This window comes from Hyperolius riggenbachi, chromosome 3 (genome assembly GCF_040937935.1).
Source record: "Hyperolius riggenbachi isolate aHypRig1 chromosome 3, aHypRig1.pri, whole genome shotgun sequence".
In the NCBI taxonomy this organism is placed as follows: domain Eukaryota; kingdom Metazoa; phylum Chordata; class Amphibia; order Anura; family Hyperoliidae; genus Hyperolius; species Hyperolius riggenbachi.
Genome location: NC_090648.1, coordinates 175,306,565 through 175,326,161, shown reverse-complemented (window position 1 = coordinate 175,326,161; position 19,597 = coordinate 175,306,565). Strand labels below are relative to the sequence as shown.

At 42.1% G+C, this 19,597-nt stretch overlaps 2 protein-coding genes across 2 annotated transcripts; both read left to right on the top strand.

Moving 5' to 3' along the window:
- The first annotated feature begins 1,267 nt into the window (after nucleotides 1-1,267).
- Nucleotides 1,268-2,185, top strand: LOC137561231 (olfactory receptor 2G3-like). The gene has a single exon (XM_068272496.1). The coding sequence runs from the start codon at nucleotides 1,268-1,270 to the stop codon at nucleotides 2,183-2,185; it is 918 nt and encodes a 305-aa protein (XP_068128597.1).
- Nucleotides 2,186-17,680: 15,495 nt separating this feature from the next.
- Nucleotides 17,681-18,616, top strand: LOC137562245 (olfactory receptor 2G3-like). The gene has a single exon (XM_068273577.1). It carries the CDS (start codon nucleotides 17,681-17,683, stop codon nucleotides 18,614-18,616), a length of 936 nt encoding a protein of 311 aa, XP_068129678.1.
- Nucleotides 18,617-19,597: the final 981 nt, after the last annotated feature.

Below are 19,597 nucleotides of genomic sequence, written 5' to 3'. Positions count from 1 at the left end.
GTGCTCAGTATAGCGCCCCAGTATGGGTAGGTAGTGCCCCCCCCACCCCCACGGCCGCCGCTGCTATTAGCTTACCCGACGGCTTCCTTTATTCCCCTCTCCGTCTCCTGCTCGCCCATGTAAATAATTTGCAGCCGCTCGCCCCACGGCGGCTGCTGTGTGATGACGGAGGAAGCCGTAGAGAGAGTGGCTTCCTGTAGCGGCGATGTGTTTCGCCGTTACTATGGGAACCGCTCTCCCTACGGCGGGGGGACCAACATGACTCGCAAGCAAGCTGACCCCCCATCTTTTGGCCCACTTTTTGGGGGTAAAAAATTCGGCTTGCTTGCGAGTATATACGGTACATACAGGGTGCATTTCTCTATGTTTTACTTCTGTCCTGTGTAAGAGTTAAGGTCCTTTTTAAAAGAATAAGAGTAAGCATTTGGCTGTGCAGCCTTCTTAAGACTTCAATCCTGTTTGCTTATATGCAACATCAAAAGGGGATACATAGATTTTTTGCAAGCAACCAATTGTGAGGATTGAGTAAACAAGGGGTCTTATGTATTAGTCATAAATCAGCTAACATCTTCTCACCCCATTTTAATTGTTCTGTTTCATTCAAGGCATCTTAATGACATGTATTTATGCTTGCAAAAAAAACTATCTATCCCCTTTTAATGTTGCGTGTATTTAGCTGTCTGTTCCTACATTTTGTATGCAAACAGAATTGAAGTCTAAAAAAGGCTGCACAGCTGAAAGCTTACTCTAATTCTTTTAAGGTAGCCAATAAATGGCATCATCCTGATTCAAAACTTGTTGCTTTTACTTTTACAGCTGTAATTTTAATCTTTACTTACTTTTACTTTGTTCACCCCTATACAGTAGATATACAACTGACAAGCACAAACTGGCAGGTGTGCAGTCCCAACTTGAGGGATCATTGTTGTTGGGTGTAATTATGCTAAGAAATTATCACATCTGCGGTGCACTCATAAGCTTTATGTGCACCTCCATGTTCACAGAAAGTTAAAATCAGTTCCTTCCATTTGCAGTGCACATATTTCAACAAACATTACTGAAGCAATTTACAGTACCTCCTTTCCGTTTGTTAGTTCATCTGGCTCACAGGTAAAATGCAGACATTTGGCATGGTGAATTCCTCGTAGATGTGAAGAATCCACCCTGAATAAAAATACTCATCACGATGTGGATATTAAAAATAAAAAAATGGAAATGTCATATCCTTAAAACAATACAGTTTTCTTTTCAGGCTATCTCTATAAAGATGATTGTATGGAACTACACAAGAGTTCATGAATTCATTTTCATGGGGCTCACCAGCAGTCAAGACATCCAGATTATTTTATTTGTGATATTTCTTATTTGCTACCTGGCATCGCTTATTGGCAATATCCTTATTATTTTACTTAGCTGGATAAACCCCCACCTACACACTCCAATGTACTTATTCTTGAGTAATTTGTCCTTTCTGGACATCTGGTTCACCTCAAGCATTGTCCCCAAAATGCTCATAAATTTCCTATCTGTCAACAAAGGGATTTCCTTTAATGGTTGCTTCACCCAGCTCTTTATCAGTCTTGGTTTAGGAGGGACAGAGTGTTATCTCTTGTTAGCAATGGCTTATGATCGCTATGTGGCTATATGCAGTCCATTACACTACATTACTATGATGAATCCAGTCTTGTGCATTAAGATGGCAATTGGCTCTTGGATTGGGGGTCTGGTAAATGCATTAATACACACAGTATTTGCACTAGAATTGCCTTTTTGTGGTCCAAATATCATTAATCATTTTTTATGTGAGGTGCCCGCTGTACTGGAGCTGGCATGTACAGATGTCTCACTCAATAAAACTGTTATTTTCTTCTGTGCCATATTTGTTGTAATGCTTCCAGGTTTCCTCATTCTCATTACCTATGGCTACATTATCTCCAGTATACTAAATATCAGTACATCAGTGGGACGAAAGAAGGCTTTCTCTACGTGTGCTTCACATATTACAGTGGTAACTCTGTTCTATGGGACAATCATATTTATGTACATGAGGCCAGGACACAGTCATGTGACCAATCAGGAGAAAATGGCCACCTTGTTTTATACTGTTGTGACTCCAATGCTGAACCCTTTCATCTATACCTTGAGAAACCAGGATGTTAAAGCAGCATTGTTGGGAAGAAAATAGAAGGTGTGAGAATGAAAATACCAACATATGACTATGAATTTTAGGCATTTTCCCCACTGCAGGTGGTCTACTTTGAGTTATTAATTTTGATACATAAATACGGAACACATCAACATTTGTCTAGGCATATATACCATACTGGGTTTGACATGAAATTAACACCACATGTTGGTAACAACCCAAGAATCCATACATACAAAGAAATCAATTACACCATAAATCAGTTTGAGTTTATTAAGGTGGAATGACTCAGGGAATAAGTATTGAGCACATGAAGAAAGGGAGGCGCAAAAAAAGACACGGGAAACCAATACATCAGCTGAAATCTTTCAGTTCATTATTTAAGAAGTTATCCTACCCCTATCAGGGCAAATCAATAAGACTGGATTTACACTAGGCCCAATGCATAATGCATTATAATGAGTGTGAACTGCAATTATGTTGAAATGAGATAATGACCCATACATTTTAAATTCTGTTAGCAAGCATGGTAAGGTTACTCTAGGGATAGTGAGAGAACAATACGTCATCCCCATAGGCAGCGACCTTATGCTCTGCTCCGCCAACTTTCAAACCCACTATATTATTATTTTGGATCAGTCTCAACAAAGGTTCCAATGTTAGAGTGAATATCAACAGAGAGAGGGGACAACCCTGGTGAGTACCATTGGCTATGGTCAAGGGTTCTAAAAGGACTCCATTCACCTTAACGGGTACCTGATGTGACATGTGATATGATGAGATAAATATGTATCTATAGTGCAAAACATTAATAAACAGTTGTTCTTATTTTATTTTGCTGCTTTAGAGCGTTAATTTTCTGGCATGCAAGTGACAGCTTTTGTTTTGGCATTACCTTATCAGGAATATTATTATTATTGATTTATAAAGCGCCAACATATTCCGTGGCGCTGTACAAAGAAAGAAACAAACATGGGGTACATAATAATACAGACAATGGTGTACACTAATATACAAGATACATAATTAGTGATAAAATACAAAAAATGATACAACATACAGAATACAAAATACAGAAGTGGTAATGACAGTGATAAAAGTAACATGATGCATAAAATGTATAAGGATTTCCAAGACACAAAAGGGGGAGAGACCCCTGCCCTTGCGAGCTTACAATCTAAAGGGAATGGGGGGGGGGGAACAAGAGGAGGGGTAGTATATGATAAAATATATAAAGGCAGTGTTTTTAAATTAGGATACCTAGTAGGAGTGCAATTTGGTCTTAGGACAAAGTGGCCTAAGATATGCTTGCCGAAACAAATTCATTTTTAGAGAGCGTTAAAAGGTAACAAAGGTTGACGAGTGACGGATGTGTTGTGGGAGGGCTTTCCAGAGAAGGGGTGAAGCGCATGCAAAATCTTTTAAGCGTGAATGTGAGGAAGTGATTCTAGAGGAGGACAACAGAAGTTCGTGTGCAGATCTGAGATTGGGATTGGGTTTGTATCTGGAAATTAGTGATGATATGTACTGGGGAGAGAGATTGTGGAGAGCTTTGTAGATTAGGGTTAGGAATTTGAACTGGATCCTCTGGTTAATTGGCAGCCAGTGAAGAGCTTGACAGAGAGGGTCAGCAGAGGAAGATCGAGAAGAAAGATGAAGGAGACCAGCAGCTGAGTTCAGTACTGACTGGAGAGGGGCCAGTCTGTTAGAAGGTAGCCCACAAAGTAGTATGTTGCAGTATTCCAGACGAGAAATTATGAGAGCATGTATTAACATTATAGTTGTGTCTTGAGTGAGAAAGGGATGGATGCGAGATATATTTTTGAGTTGGAGATTGCAGGAGCTGGTTATGGAGTTAAGATGAGGAATAAAAGAGAGAGATGAGTCGAATATTACCCCCAAGCACCGTGCTTTGGGAACGGAAGTTATGGGAGTGTTAACATTTATAGTTACTTAGGCAGAGAGATGACCAGAATGAGTTGATTAAGTTACCAAGACCATGCATGTAGATGGAAAAGAGGAGGGGACCAAGGACAGAGCCTTGAGGAACCCAGACAGACAAAGCATGAGGAGAAGAGATCTGATCTGAGTAGGAGACTGCGAAGGACCTTCCAAAGAGGTAGGAAGTTAACCATGTGAGAGCGAGGCCCTTTATTCCTACATTTGAAAGTATTTGTAAGAGTAAGGCGTGGTCGACCGTATCGAATGCTGATGACAGATCAAGAAGGATGAGTATGGAAAATTGACCTTTGGATTTAGCTGTAAGAAGGTCATTGGCCACTTTGGTAAGGGCCGTTTCCGTGGAGTGGTTAGAGCGAAATCCAGACTGGAACTGATCAAGTAGGCAGTTAGCTGATAAATAATGGCTTAATTCTGCATGTATATGGCGTTCAATTCGTTTGGATGCAAATGGGAGAAGTGACACTGGGCGGTAGTTGGCGAGTGTGGTAGGATCTAGAGATGGTTTTTTAAGTAGTGGTGTAACAACAGCCTTTATGAGTGGCAATAAGATGCCAGTGGTGAGGGACAGGTTAAATAGCGATGTTAGTGCAGGCATGAGAGATGAGGATAGCTGTGGAATGAAATTGGAGGGAATAGGATCCAAAGAACAAGTGGTTAGATTAGCTTTGGATATTATAGAGGAGAGAGAGTGTTCAGAGAGTGGAGAGAAGGCAGTTAGAGAACAGTCAATGAGAGGTGTGGAGGTGGGATTTGAGGGCTGCATGGAGAATTCACTTCTGATTTTCTCAATGAAATATGTTGCAAATTCTTCAGCTGATAAGCAAGATGAAGGAGGAGGAGGATGGAGAACGGAGTAGAAGGTGCTGAACAAGCGTTTTGGATTGTGTAAATGGGCGGATATTAGGGAGGAAAAAATAGGACTGTTCTGCCACATTTTCCTGGCAGAATAAAACTTAACTTAAGGCCCTGGGGGGGGGGGGGGGGGGGGGGTATGGGGGAGAGAGAAAAGGTCAATAGTTCATGTATTTTATCTCTAGGACTCTTAATAAACTGCCATTAAGCAGGGTTAGAAAGGTTAAAGATAAAATGAAGAGGAAAAAGAATGCCTAAAACAGGAGGGGACCGAGGCTGCACTAAGCAATTATAAGGAGTGCAATAAAAATTGTAAAAAATAAATTAGGCAGGCAAAGATTGAAGCTGAAAAACAAATCGCTAAGGATATCAAATCTAACCCAAAAAAGTTTTACAAGTACATTAACTCTAAAAAAAAGAAAGGTTGACTGTATAGGACTCCTAAAGGATGAGGATGGGAACTCAATGGTGGATGACCAAGGTGAGGCAGAGTTATTAAATGCTTTCTTTGCTTCTGTCTTCACAAAGGAAACAGCACTGTTGCAAACTACAGAGGCGGAACAGTCTCAATCTTCTAACTGTAATATTAAATACTTAACGCAGGAAGAAGTGAAGGCAAGACTGAATAAATTAAAAATAGACAAGGCACCTGGCCCGGATGGCATGCATCCTCGGGTCCTAAGGGAATTAAGTTCAGTTATAGCTAAACCCCTTTATCTTATCTTTTGTGACTCTCTTGCAACTGGCAGAGTCCCAGTGGATTGGCGTACAGCCCACGTTTTCCCATTATTTAAGAAGGGCAAAAAATCAGATCCAGGAAATTATAGACCTGTAAGCTTAACATCAGTTGTATGCAAACTATTTGAGGGGTTACTAAGAGATAATATACATGACTTCATAGTAGAAAATAATCTTATTTCTCAGCATCAACATGGGTTTACTAAAGACAGGTCCTGTTTGACTAACATGCTCAGCTTTTATGAGGTAGTGAATGCTAATATGGATATTGGGAATGCTGTAGATGTGATATACTTGGACTTTGCAAAGGCCTTCGACACTGTTCCCCACAAAAGTCTGGTGCAAAAGTTGAGGATGCAAGGACTGGGGAAGAGTCTGTGTTCATGGATAGGGAACTGGCTAATGGACAGAAAACAAAGAGTTGTGGTCAATGGATCGTACTCAAAATGGGAGACTGTTAGCAGTGGGGTCCCACAGGGGTCTGTTCTGGGTCCAGTGCTCTTCAATTTATTTATTAATGACCTAGTAGATGCAGTAGTGAGCAATGTTGCTATTTTTGCAGAGGATACAAAATTGTGCAGAATCATCAACTCTCAGGAAGATAGTGTCATATTGCAACAGGATCTGGATAGGATGGCTATATGGGCACATACATGGCAGATGAAATTCAACGTTGACAAATGTAAAGTCATGCATTTTGGACGTACTAATGGACTAGCACCATACAAAATAAATGGGATACAGTTGGGGACATCAAACTTGGAGAAGGACTTAGGAGTACTCATTGACAACAAGTTAAATAATCGTACTCAATGCCAAGCAGCTGCAGCTAAAGCTAACAAAATTTTGGGATGCATTAAAAGGGAAATAAAAACTCAAGATGCTAGCATAATATTGCCCCTGTTTAACTCTCTAGTTAGGCCACATCTGGAATATGGAATTCAGTTCTGGGCACCACATTACAAAAAAAGATATTGCAGTTTTAGAGCAGGTGCAGAGACGAGCAACAAAATTGATACGTGGGATGGAAGTTCTCACTTATCAAGAAAGGTTAGATAAACTGGGTTTATTTAGTCTAGAGAAAAGACGCCTTAGAGGGGATCTAATTAACATGTATAAGTACATCAGAGGGCAATATAATAGCTTGGCGGATGAGCTTTTTGTCCCTAGGCCTTCTCAAAGGACTAGAGGACATGATCTGCGCATGGAGGAAAAACGTTTTAGCCATTTATTTAGGAAAGGGTTCTTTACAGTTAGAGTGATTAAGATGTGGAATGCATTGCCACAGGAAGTCGTTATGGCAAACTCTATACCTGCATTTAAAGGGGGCTTAGATGCTTTCCTTGCGTTGAAAGACATCCATGGCTACCATTACTAGGTAATGCCTAATGATGTTGATCCAGGGATTTTATCTGATTGCCATCTGGAGTCGGGAAGGAATTTTTCCCTTTAGGGGCTAATTGGACCATGCCTTGTAAGGGTTTTTTCGCCTTCCTCTGGATCAACAGGGATATGTGAGGGAGCAGGCTGGTGTTGTACTTTATACTGGTTGAACTCGATGGACGTATGTCTTTTTTCAACCAAAATAACTATGTAACTATATATGTAAAAGGGTCAATAAAACATGCAATGTACTTTTGAAATGGTTAAATATAAACTAAAACCATGGGATATCTATAAGTGTTGTTTTAGGTGTAGGAGAATTAATACAATTGTTTATCTTATCAGTTTATTTTACACTTCGGGTTCACTTTAAATCTAGCAGGATGGGGGTAAGGTGGGGTGGGGGTGGGGGGGAATTATACATCGCCAGTCTGTGAGCCTCATGTTTTCTCACAGTCCAAAATGTTGGAGAAAAGTTTTAATAATATTCCAGCCCACGCTGTCAAATGCCTTCTCGGCATCAGTTGAGAGGCACATGACAGGGGATGGAGCTGTTTTGGCGTGTGTCCTGATAGTATTATCTTGGGCTTCCCTTTGGGTGGTAAATCCCACTTGATCTACGTTCAGCAATGAGATTGGCCTATAAGGCTACATACACACTTGTGATAAAAGTCTTTGGAAAAAACAAGATCACAGACCAATTTTACCCCCTTCCATGTAGTATGAGAGCCATACCTACACAGTCTATTCTATGGAGCTGAACTCCCCATCAGACAGAAATCTTTGCAAGATGCTGCACACAAAGATGCTGTACACATGCAACAGATCAGTATCTGCAAAAGATCTGTTCCTGAAAAAGATCCGTTCCTGCAAAATGCATTCATAGTCTATGATATCTGCAGATCCTCATACACACCTTGTTTAACAGACATTCATCTGCATATCTGACAATCATCTGCAGATCTGAAGATCCATCCTGGTGGATCTGATCTGCAGATCCAGGGTTGATCTAATCCACCTGTAGCATTCAAGGCTAAAGTCAAAGTCAGTATCTGGGGATTTACTGTAAAAATCTCTAGATATACTGGCCAAAGACTTGTTCCTATATTGTTTATGAGAACGTTAATATACATATGGAATTTGACACGTTGAGATTTAAGTGCCCTGACTAATAGCCTCCCACCATTATTTCCATATTCATAGAGTAACATTTGACATCTCTGAACAATATACCTGGCTCTTGTAAACAAAAACGCTTTAAGTTTTTCCCTCAGCAGTAAGCTCTCCCATAATATATCTTGCCAAGGACCTTCTATGCTGCATCATGTTATCCATATGCTCCATTTCCCTGTCATTTTTAAAAACGGATATCCAGCCTATAATACAAATTAAAAGGATCCACTCCACCTGTAAAGTTATAATTACTTGCCAGGTCTTATTCTAAATCAGTCCCGGGGGTAACTTGTCCAACATTGAGGACGTACACCACCCCCAGACTAAGTTTGTAGGAATTAAACCAGCTGTTTAATAGAAGGAACTTGTTGTTTAGGTCTACATAGGTCTTAAGGTCCCACATAATCACTTTTTTAGACCATAAAAAAAAGCTACTCCTTTCTTTTTAGTAGCCCTCAGGCTACTGCAAAAGGCTTGAGGATACCTTCTATTAGCAAGTCTAGGGCATGAGGTTTCTTAAAAGCTATATAGGTTTGTGTTCTATAGAGGTCCTGTAGTAAAATTGACCTATTTTTTGGGGGGAATATTTAGACCCCGGGCATTTAGGGACATGAAATTATTGGCTCATTGAACTCTTTCCTTTTCCTCTTCACTTCCTGTTCGCCTCTACCTTATGCATATGTGGCAGGAGGGAGCATGGTAGTCTGTGGTGCAGGCTGGTGCCAAACTTACCCAGGATGTTCGTGTCTGTTCACGTGCTTGGAAGCAGTGGGGTGAGCAGACATCCAGGTAAGAGCTGGAGCCAAGCTAAGCCGGCTGGTGCACACGGCTCTTGAATCTTCCAAGTTAAAAAAAGCAGCCGTGGATTGGACAGAGCAGGTTGACATCACTCAGCTGCACAGAACACACAGTAGGGGGTGTGACTGGCAGCTTCAAAGGTGGTGAGCGGCGTTCCTGGTCATCCCTCATCGCTGCGCAACATGGAAGCTGCTGCAACTGTTAATTCTGTGAATAAGAAAGGCAGTTATCAGGCTCCTGTAACTTTTGGAATGGTGAGATTATGGTTCCTGATGATTTTTCATGCCATATCTACTCTGAGGTGTATAGTGTTAAGTGATGTTTTTTCATCTTTTTGTGCATACAGGTAAAAAACGATCCTAAAGCAGAGGGCTTACTCAACAAAAGTGTCCACAGTGCAATGTTAAAATGGCCCCAGATCACCCAACGATACTTTGTCAGTCTTGTACTGATAATATTATTGCTGCAGAGAGATTAAATATTCTTAAGGGAGTAATGAAGTACGAGATATTATTATTATTTTTTTATTATTATTTAGTATTTATATAGCGCTGACATATTACGCATCGCTGTACAGTGTATATATATATCTTGTCACTAACTGTCCCTCAAAGGAGCTCACAATCTAATCCCTACCATTGCCACATGTCTATATTATGTATTGTAAGTACTGTAGTCTAGGGCCAGTTTTAGGGGGAGCCAATTAACTTATCTGTATGTTTTTGGAATATGTGAGGAAACCGGAGTGCCCGGAGGAAACCCACACAGACACGGAGAGAACATACAAACTCTTTGCAGATAGTGCCCTGGCTGGGATTCGAACCAGGGACCCAGCGCTGCAAGGCGAGAGCACTAACCACTACGCCACCGTGCTGCCCATATATATGCAGGACACAGACATCTTCTAACAGTCTATGATACCACACAGTAACTCTCTACTGAATATTTATCCTACTGCCCAACCTAGTGTGTCCATCTTTCCTCCCCTTAGATTGTAAGCCTTTGATGGCTTGAGAAAAGCACCAGTCAAGACTTACCAGTAACTGCATTACTGGACATCATATGGGACATCATCTATACCCTTCCCTATCTTGTGCACTTCTCTGTGGTGCATCATTTGTAGGCAGAGGATTTGTTTCAGGCCACCTTTTCAGGCATTTTAGTGATTGGTCGCCCTCTTGTCTTTGTATTTTACCCTATGGTTACTTTTTTGAAGAACTGACAATAGAGTGGGCTGTTATAATGTTCTTTATTCAGTGTTTCCCCAGGAGAAGGCAGAATCTCCTATGGTGTCCCATATGATGCCCAGAAACACTGTTACCAGTAAGTCCCACTGATGCTTTTCTTCAGTGCATGACCAAATATATTTTTGTTTCATTTATTTAACTAGGTTTTCATCATCTACTTTTGGTCTCGTTTGAAAATCAGATGATGTTTTATTTGGCATTCATATAAAAATATAAAAGATTTTAAAGGTTCACAATCTTTCAAACACCATTGTAGGTACTTTAGTTTAAACATTTTCAAAGTAAGAATACAAATGCAAAAGTAGTAGAGAATTTCATGGACACAAAGTTTCATCTTCCAATTTGTGTTTTGAGTTAGAATACTCCAAGGAAACAAAGTTCAACTACTACAAAAGAATAGACAGAATCATCAGGGACTATGAAAGACTTATAAGTAGTCATAAACACAGTAGAAGAGGTCTCTGATGTCTTGTCTCAGATCCACACCTGCAAACAACCACATTACCAGGTAAGCCACATACCATTCTAGACTGAGGTAGAAACTGAACATCACCAGTACAACTCTGTCAGTTTAGAGGGAATATGAAAAGGTTTTGTCCTTTAACAATTGTCTTATTTTAGCAGAAACACAGTATAATATAAAATATAAGTGTACACAAGTTAAACTTTAGTTAAATATGTTTTAGTTTTGAACAGAGTAAGGACAGGATGGAAAAAAAAAAAAGTTATAAACACGATAGATATTCATTGCCAAAATGATCCATACTTACTTTGGGTGTACATCTAATTTGAGTACAGGTGTCCATTGAAGTCAGCATCCTTCCCTTCAGCTGTCTGACAAGTTAGTTATGACTTGGCCAATAGTGAGCTGCAGACCACATCCTGCTCGTTCTCTCCCCTCCCCATAGAATAGAAGGGACTGTCCAGGAGAAACCAGAGCAGCTTATCTGTAAAATGTCACCCACAGTGAAGATCTTTATAAGAAGCGGTGTCTGCAGCTTCACTGGAATAATGTCCCCTCCATGTCCTGATGATCCCCTATGGCTATAACAGAAAGTGGTTGGATATCTTACTTGCAAATAACGTGTGTACGTGTGTGTGTGTGTGTGTGTGTGTACGTGTGTGTGTGTGTACGTGTGTGTGTACATGTGTGTGTACGTGTGTGTGTGTACATGTGTGTGTGTACGTGTGTGTGTACGTGTGTGTGTGTGTGTGTGTGTGTGTGTGTGTGTGTGTGTGTGTGTGTGTGTGTGTGTACGTGTGTGTGTACGTGTGTACGTGTGTGTACGTGTGTGTGCGCGTGTGTGTGTGTGTGTGTGTGTGTGTACAGATTGGCTACCTATCATATGCAACAAGACGCCTATTAAATAAACATTTATAGATAGTTGGGCAGGGCATTTTCTAGGCTAAATTTCACCCAGGGCGAGGGTGTAAAAATCGCCCCCCCCCCCCACCGTAGAGCCAGGTATAGGTGCCCCCAGTATAGGTTAGCTACGTAGGTGCCCCCAGTATAGGTTAGATAGGTTGGTGTCTGCTGCATAGGTAAGGTAGGTAAGTGACTGCAGTATAGGTTAGATAGGTAGGTGACTGCAGTATAGTTTAGGTAGGTAGGTGACTGCAGTATAGTTTAGGTAGGTAGGTGATTGCAGTATAGTTTAGGTAGGTAGGTGACTGCAGTATAGTTTAGGTAGGTAGGTGACTGCTGTATAGATTAGATAGGTAGGTGCTAGTATAGGTTAGATAGGTAGGTGACTGCAGTATAGGTTAGGTAGGTAAGTGACTGCTGTACATGTTAGATAGGTAGGTGACTGCTGTACAGCTCAGATAGGTAGGTGCCAGTATAGGTTAGGTAGGTGCTGCAGTATAGATTAGGTAGGTAGGTGCTGCAGTATAGATTAGGTAGGTAGGTGCTGCAGTATAGAATAGGTCGGCAGGTATAGATTAGGTAGGCATGTAGGTAGGTAGGTGCTGCAGTATAGGTTAAGTAGGTAGGTGCTGTAGTATAGATTAGGTAGGTAGGTAGGTGCTGCAGTATAGATTAGGTAGGTAGGTACTGCAGTATAGCTTAGATAGGTAGGTGCTGCAGTATAGGTTAGGCAGGTAGGTGCTGCAGTATAGGTTAGGTAGGTAGGTGCTGCAGTATAGGTTAGGTAAGTAGGTAGGTGCTGCAGTATAGGTGAGGTAGGTAGGTGCTGCTGTATAGGTTAGGTAGGTAGGTGCTGCAGTATAGATTAGGTAGGTAGGTGCTGCAGTATAGATTAGGTAGGTAGGTGCTGCAGTCTAGATTAGGTAGGTAGGTAGATGATGCAGTATAGGTTAGGTAGGTAGGTGCTGCAGTATAGATTAGGTAGGTAGGTGCTGCAGTCTAGATTAGGTAGGTAGGTGCTGCAGTATAGGTTAGGTAGGTAGGTAGGTGCTGCAGTATAGGTTAGGTAGGTAGGTGCTGCAGTATAGATTAGGTAGGTAGGTAGGTGCTGCAGTATAGATTAGGTAGGTAGGTGCTGCAGTATAGATTAGATAGGTAGGTGCTGCAGTCTAGATTAGGTAGGTAGGTAGGTGATGCAGTATAGGTTAGGTAGGTAGGTGCTGCAGTATAGATTAGTTAGGTAGGTGCTGCAGTCTAGATTAGGTAGGTAGTTGCTGCAGTATAGGTTAGGTAGGTAGGTAGGTGCTGCAGTATAGGTTAGGTAGGTAGGTGCTGCAGTATAGATTAGGTAGGTAGGTAGGTGCTGCAGTATAGATTAGGTAGGTAGGTGCTGCAGTATAGATTAGGTAGGTGCTGCAGTCTAGATTAGGTAGGTAGGTGCTGCAGTATAGCTTAGATAGGTAGTTGCTGCAGTATAGGTTAGGTAGGTAGGTACTGCAGTATAGGTTAGGTAGGTAGGTAGGTGCTGCAGTATAGGTTAGGTATGTAGGTGCTGCAGTATAGATTAGGAAGGTAGGTAGGTAGGTGCTGCAGTATAGATTAGGTTGGTAGGTAGGTGATGCAGTATAGGTTAGGTAGGTAGGTGCTGCAGTATAGATTAGGTAGGTGCTACAGTATAGGGTAGGTAGGTGTTGCAGTATAGGTGAGGTAGGTAGGTGCTGCAGTATAGGTTAGGTAGGTAGGTGCTGCAGTATAGGTTAGGTAGGTAGGTGCTGCAGTATAGATTAGGTAGGTAGGTGCTGCAGTATAGATTAGGTAGGTAGGTGCTGCAGTCTAGATTAGGTAGGTAGGTAGGTGATGCAGTATAGGTTAGGTAGGTAGGTAGGTAGGTGCTGCAGTCTAGATTAGGTAGGTAGGTGCTGCAGTATAGGTTAGGTAGGTAGGTGCTGCAGTGTAGGTTAGGTAGGTAGGTGCTGCAGTATAGGTTAGGTAGGTAGGTGCTGCAGTATAGGTTAGGTAGGTAGGTAGGAGATGCAGTATAGATTAGGTAGGTAGGTGCTGCAGTATAGGTTAGGTAGGTAGGTGCTGAAGTATAGGTTAGGTAGGTAGGTAGGTAGGTGCTGCAGTCTAGATTAGGTAGGTAGGTGCTGCAGTCTAGATTAGGTAGGAAGGTGCTGCAGTCTAGATTAGGTAGGTAGGTGCTGCAGTATAGCTTAGATAGGTAGGTGATGCAGTATAGATTAGGTAGGTAGGTGCTGCAGTATAGATTAGGTAGGTAGGTGCTGCAGTATAGCTTAGATAGGTAGGTGCTGCAGTATAGGTTAGGTAGGTAGGTAGGTGCTGCAGTATAGGTTAGGTAGGTAGGTGCTGCAGTATAGATTAGGCAGGTAGGTGCTGCAGTATAGATTAGGTAGGTGCTGCAGTATAGATTAGGTAGGTGCTGCAGTATAGATTAGGTAGGTAGGTGCTGCAGTATAGGTTAGGTAGGTAGGTAGGTACTGCAGTATAGGTTAGGTAGGTAGGTAGGTAGGTGCTGCAGTATACAAACAGTGATACAGCGTTTACCACTCCAGCACCTTGCAAGTCCAGTCAGCTGCTAACTGTTTAAAAGGCAAAAGAGATTCCTTCTCCTCTAAAGATTTTAGCTAGGTCACAGCAGCGCGTACTGGTGGATTAATCCTCAGAGGATAATGGTGCAAGCCTAAAACAGCAAGGAAACATAAACGCACATAGCGGGTAAACCTTCACTACTTGTACACCCAGTGTTGATACCACACTTTGTGCGAATGGACTGAACCTCCACCTCATGCAGGACAGGGGTCACACTCCCCCCTTCATTCCCCTGCTCACCAGATAACTTCCTGATTCGGGCATATCAAGGAATACCATTAATGTAGTTTCGCCGGTAGAACTAGAAAAAACATAGAGAGCCGCCTCTCATAGCATAAAACCTTTTTTAATATGGCTAAAAGCCCCACATAAAAGATGCGTACCAGATTAAAAGCATAACGAGCATATCTCACATATCCTGATGGATGTCAGCCGGATTCCTCGCCGCAGCGCCGGAGACCTCCGTCTATGTGTTGTACCAGGAAGCGTGCGTGTCCAAGGCTCCGGCCTACGCGGACTAGGACAGGGTCACTGGTCAAAATGGACCAATTTCTCTTAACAATCTTCTCCACTTTTTTAAACTGTAAACTGTAGTCACTGATGAAAGATAACTCATTATTTGTGGGAGGGGTTGGTGGCTTTCCAGCCACCAGTCCCCTTCTATCCATGCCTCTTACATCCATAATGGTATTGGCCAGTGCTTCTTCTTCGAGGGGAGTGGGAGAGTAAATAGGGGGTGGAGGTGATGCTGAAAGAAACACTGACACATGGTGTTCATGGAACTTATATTATAATATATGGGAGTGGGGAACTATGTGAAGTAATGTTTATTAATACTGCAAAACACAAAGATTGGAGGTCTTTATTTGTACCTTGAGGTTACTGGGGGGAAGGGGAGGGGGGAAATGTTGGCGATGGATGGGGTTGTGAATTCACTAACGTTTATTGCCTAATGAAACACTGTGTCCTCCTAATAGAGGACTGGAATGGGACTGTTTTGTAAACTGTGTGAGAGGGTGGCAGGGTATTGGTGAAGATTGAGTAGGTTATAGGGCATCGCTGAATGCTAATTTGGAAACACTTATATAGGATACTGTAAAGCAATATGCTTGATAAGATCAGGCGCCGCTGTGTAGAACCTTTTAGGGAGGGCTTGTTGTCATGTTTATGTAAATCTTGTTATTAATATTTTTTAGTTGTAAAGTTTAGGATTGGTATGCAGGGGTTGCCTGCCGGAGTCACCGCCTCACTGCTGGCTGGCCGCATAGATGTACACCTGTGATAGGGGCCTGCAGAGGTGGGAGGAATTCTGGGCGGGCACTCGCATATGTAAGGACAGAGCGTGCGAGCGTGTCCATTGCCCCTGATGAGTCACGCCCCTTAGTGACGAAACGCGTAGGGCGGAGCCTTGGACACGCACGCTTCCTGGTACAACACATAGACGGAGGTCTCCGGCGCTGCGGCGAGGAATCCGGCTGACATCCATCAGGATATGTGAGATATGCTCGTTATGCTTTTAATCTGGTACGCATCTTTTATGTGGGGCTTTTAGCCATATTAAAAAAGGTTTTATGCTATGAGAGGCGGCTCTCTATGTTTTTTCTAGTTCTACCGGCGAAACTACATTAATGGTATTCCTTGATATGCCCGAATCAGGAAGTTATCTGGTGAGCAGGGGAATGAAGGGGGGAGTGTGACCCCTGTCCTGCATGAGGTGGAGGTTCAGTCCATTCGCACAAAGTGTGGTATCAACACTGGGTGTACAAGTAGTGAAGGTTTACCCGCTATGTGCGTTTATGTTTCCTTGCTGTTTTAGGCTTGCACCATTATCCTCTGAGGATTAATCCACCAGTACGCGCTGCTGTGACCTAGCTAAAAGGTGCTGCAGTATAGATTAGGTAGGTAGGTAGGTGCTGCAGTATAGGTTAGGTAAGTAGGTGCTGCAGTATAGATTAGGTAGGTAGGTAGGTGATGCAGTATAGGTTAGGTAGGTAGGTGCTACAGTATAGATTAGGTAGGTAGGTAGGTGCTGCAGTATAGATTAGGTAGGTAGGTGCTGCAGTATAGATTAGGTAGGTAGGTAGGTGCTGCAGTATAGGTGAGGTAGGTAGGTAGGTGCTGCTGTATAGGTGAGGTAGGTAGGTGCTGCAGTATAGGTTAGGTAGGTAGGTGCTGCAGTATAGGTTAGGTAGGTAGGTGCTGCAGTATAGATTAGGTAGGTAGGTGCCTGCAGTATAGATTAGGTAGGTAGGTAGGTGCTGCAGTATAGATTAGGTAGGTAGGTAGGTGCTGCAGTATAGATTAGGTAGGTAGGTAGGTGCTGCAGTATAGGTTAGGTAGGTAGGTGCTGCAGTATAGATTAGGTAGGTAGGTGCTGCAGTATAGCTTAGATAGGTAGGTGCTGCAGTATAGCTTAGATAGGTAGGTGCTGCAGTATAGGTTAGGTAGGTAGGTAGGTGCTGCAGTATAGGTTAGGTAGGTAGGTAGGTGCTGCAGTATAGATTCGGTACGTAGGTAGGTGCTGCAGTATAGATTAGATAGGCAGGTGCTGCAGTATAGGTTAGGTAGGTAGGTAGGTACTGCAGTATAGATTAGGTAGGTAGGTGCTGCAGTATAGGTTAGGTAGGTAGGTGCTGCAGTATAGGTTAGGTAGGTAGGTGCTGCAGTATATCTTAGATAGGTAGGTGCTGCAGTGGTGGTGGGAGCGGGCATAATAGTAATAACTCGCCTTTCTTCAGCAGAATAGCCTATAAAACTCTAATACCTGCCTTACAGTACTTTGAAAATGAGTAAATGCAGGTGCTACCGTATTTTTCACGGTGAGCCCCGGGTAAGCGGCTCAGTGACATCAGCGGCGGACCTTCTGCACATGCGTGGACCGTCTGCACAAGCGCAGAAGGCCCTGGCTGACATCACTCAGTCAGACTGAGCCACGTCCCGGGAGTTGACGGCGACTTAATGGGAAATCGCAGCAGGGCAGTGCTGTGCAACATCTATGCTTATGGGGCTGGAGGAAGCCCCGGGTAGGTAAACAAAAAAAAAAAAAAAGGGCAAGAAGATTCATCTCTGAGTCTATTTAAACCTAGGTGCATCTTATAGTCTGGATCATCTTACTGTCCGAAAAAAAACAGTAATTGGCAAGCTTTCTGAATAGCTAACGTCCTATTAGTTAATTATTATTATTTAGTTTTACAGATGTTATTTTAATCATTAATTTATTTTTACTTTTGTCCCACTGTAGGTATATAACTGAAAAGAAGAGAAGCTGACAGGTGCACAGTGTAACTTGAGGGATCATTGGTGAAGTCATGCTAAGAAATGATCTGTTTACTCATACACAGTTTACCTCTATTCCTAAATTGCATCCTTATAACTTTATCATTTTCTCTCCAGGCCATCTTCATAATGATGAATAAACGGAACTTCACAAGTGTTCATGAATTCATTCTCATGGGGCTCACTGGCCGTCAAGACATCCAGATTATTTTATTTGTGATATTTTTTATTTGCTACCTGGCATCACTTACTGGTAATGTTCTTATTATTTTTATTAGCAGGATAAGCCCCCAACTACACACCCCAATGTACGTATTTTTGAGTAATTTGTCCTTTCTGGACATCTCGTTCACCTCAAGCACAGTCCCCAAAATGCTCATAAACTTTCTGTCTGCCAAGAGAGGCATTTCGTTTGTTGGTTGTTTCACCCAACTCTTTATCCATCTCTGTTTAGGAAGTACAGAGTGTTATCTCTTGTTAGCAATGGCTTATGATCGTTATGTGGCTATATGCAGTCCATTACACTACACTACTACAATGCATCCGGCCTTGTGCATTAAGATGGCTAGTGGCTCTTGGATTGGGGGTCTGGTAAACTCATTAATACACACAGTCCTTACACTGAGATTGTCTTTTTGTGGTCCAAATATCAATCATTTTTTCTGTGAAGTGCCCGCTGTACTGGAGCTGGCATGTACAGATGTCTCACTTAATAAAATGGTAATTTTCCTTTGTGCCATATTCGTAGTTATGCTCCCATGTTTCCTCATTCTCATTACCTATGGCTACATTATCTCCAGTATACTAAAAATCAGTACATCAGTGGGACGAAAGAAGGCTTTCTCTACGTGTGCTTCACACATTACAGTGGTAACTCTGTTCTATGGGACAATCATATTTATGTACATAAGGCCAAGAGACAGTCATGTGACCAATCAGGACAAAATGGCCACCTTGTTTTACAGTGTTGTGACTCCAATGCTGAACCCTTTCATCTATACCTTGAGAAATCAGGATGTTAAAGTTGCATTATTGGAAATTACAAGAAAAAAGGTGTCGGGATGAGAATACCAACAAATAATAAATATGTATTTTACATAGCTACAGGGATGTTTGTGGTGGGAACATCATGGAGTGGAGCTTTTTTTAGCATATGGTACTAGAAGACTTCAAATGATTTGAGGAAGGGTGAATGGAGAAATGTACGAGGACACTCTTGATAAAAATGTGCTGCCATCTACCAGGATGCTGAAGATGAAAAAGGGTGGGCCATATCCTATTAACTTTTCTCCAAGGAAATATTTTCTCACCTTATCAATAAAATACTTTTAAAGAGGAGCTGTCAGCCGTACTATCTAAAAAACAAACCAACACATACCGGTATATACAGTAAATACTTGCTTTACTTATACAGTGGCTTGCAAAAGTATTCCGTCCCCTTGAAGTTTTCCACATTTTGTCACATTACTGATACAAACATGAATCAATTTTATTGGAATTCCATGTGAAAGACCAATACAAAGTGGTGTACACGTGAGAAGTGGAACAAAAATCATACATGATTCCAAATATTTTTTTACAAATAAATAACTGCAAAGTGGGGCGTGCGTAATTATGCAACCCCCTTTGGTCTGAATGCAGTCAGTTGCCCATAGACATTGCCTGATGAGTGCTAATGACTAAATATAGTGCACCTGTGTGTAATCTAATGTCAGTACAAATATAGCTGCTCTGCGACAGCCTCAGAGGTTGTCTAAGACAATATTGGGAGCAACAACACCATTAAGTCCAAAGAACACACCAGACAGGTCAGGGATCAAGTTATTGAGAAATTTAAAGGAGGCTTAGGCTACAAAAAGATTTCCAAAGCCTTGAACATCCCACGGAGCAATGTTCAAGCTATCATTCAGAAATGGAAGGCGTATGGCACAACTGTAAACCTACAGAGACAAGGCCGTCCACCTAAACTCACAGGCCAAATAAGGAGAGCGCTGATCAGAAATGCAGTCAAGAGGCCCATGCTGACTCTGGACGAGCTGCAGAGAT

Excerpts from the sequence above, each read along its gene's own strand:
- LOC137562245 (XM_068273577.1), top strand. The coding sequence starts at position 17,681 with ATGATGAATAAACGGAACTTCACAAGTGTTCATGAATTCATTCTCATG.
- LOC137561231 (XM_068272496.1), top strand. The coding sequence starts at position 1,268 with ATGATTGTATGGAACTACACAAGAGTTCATGAATTCATTTTCATGGGG.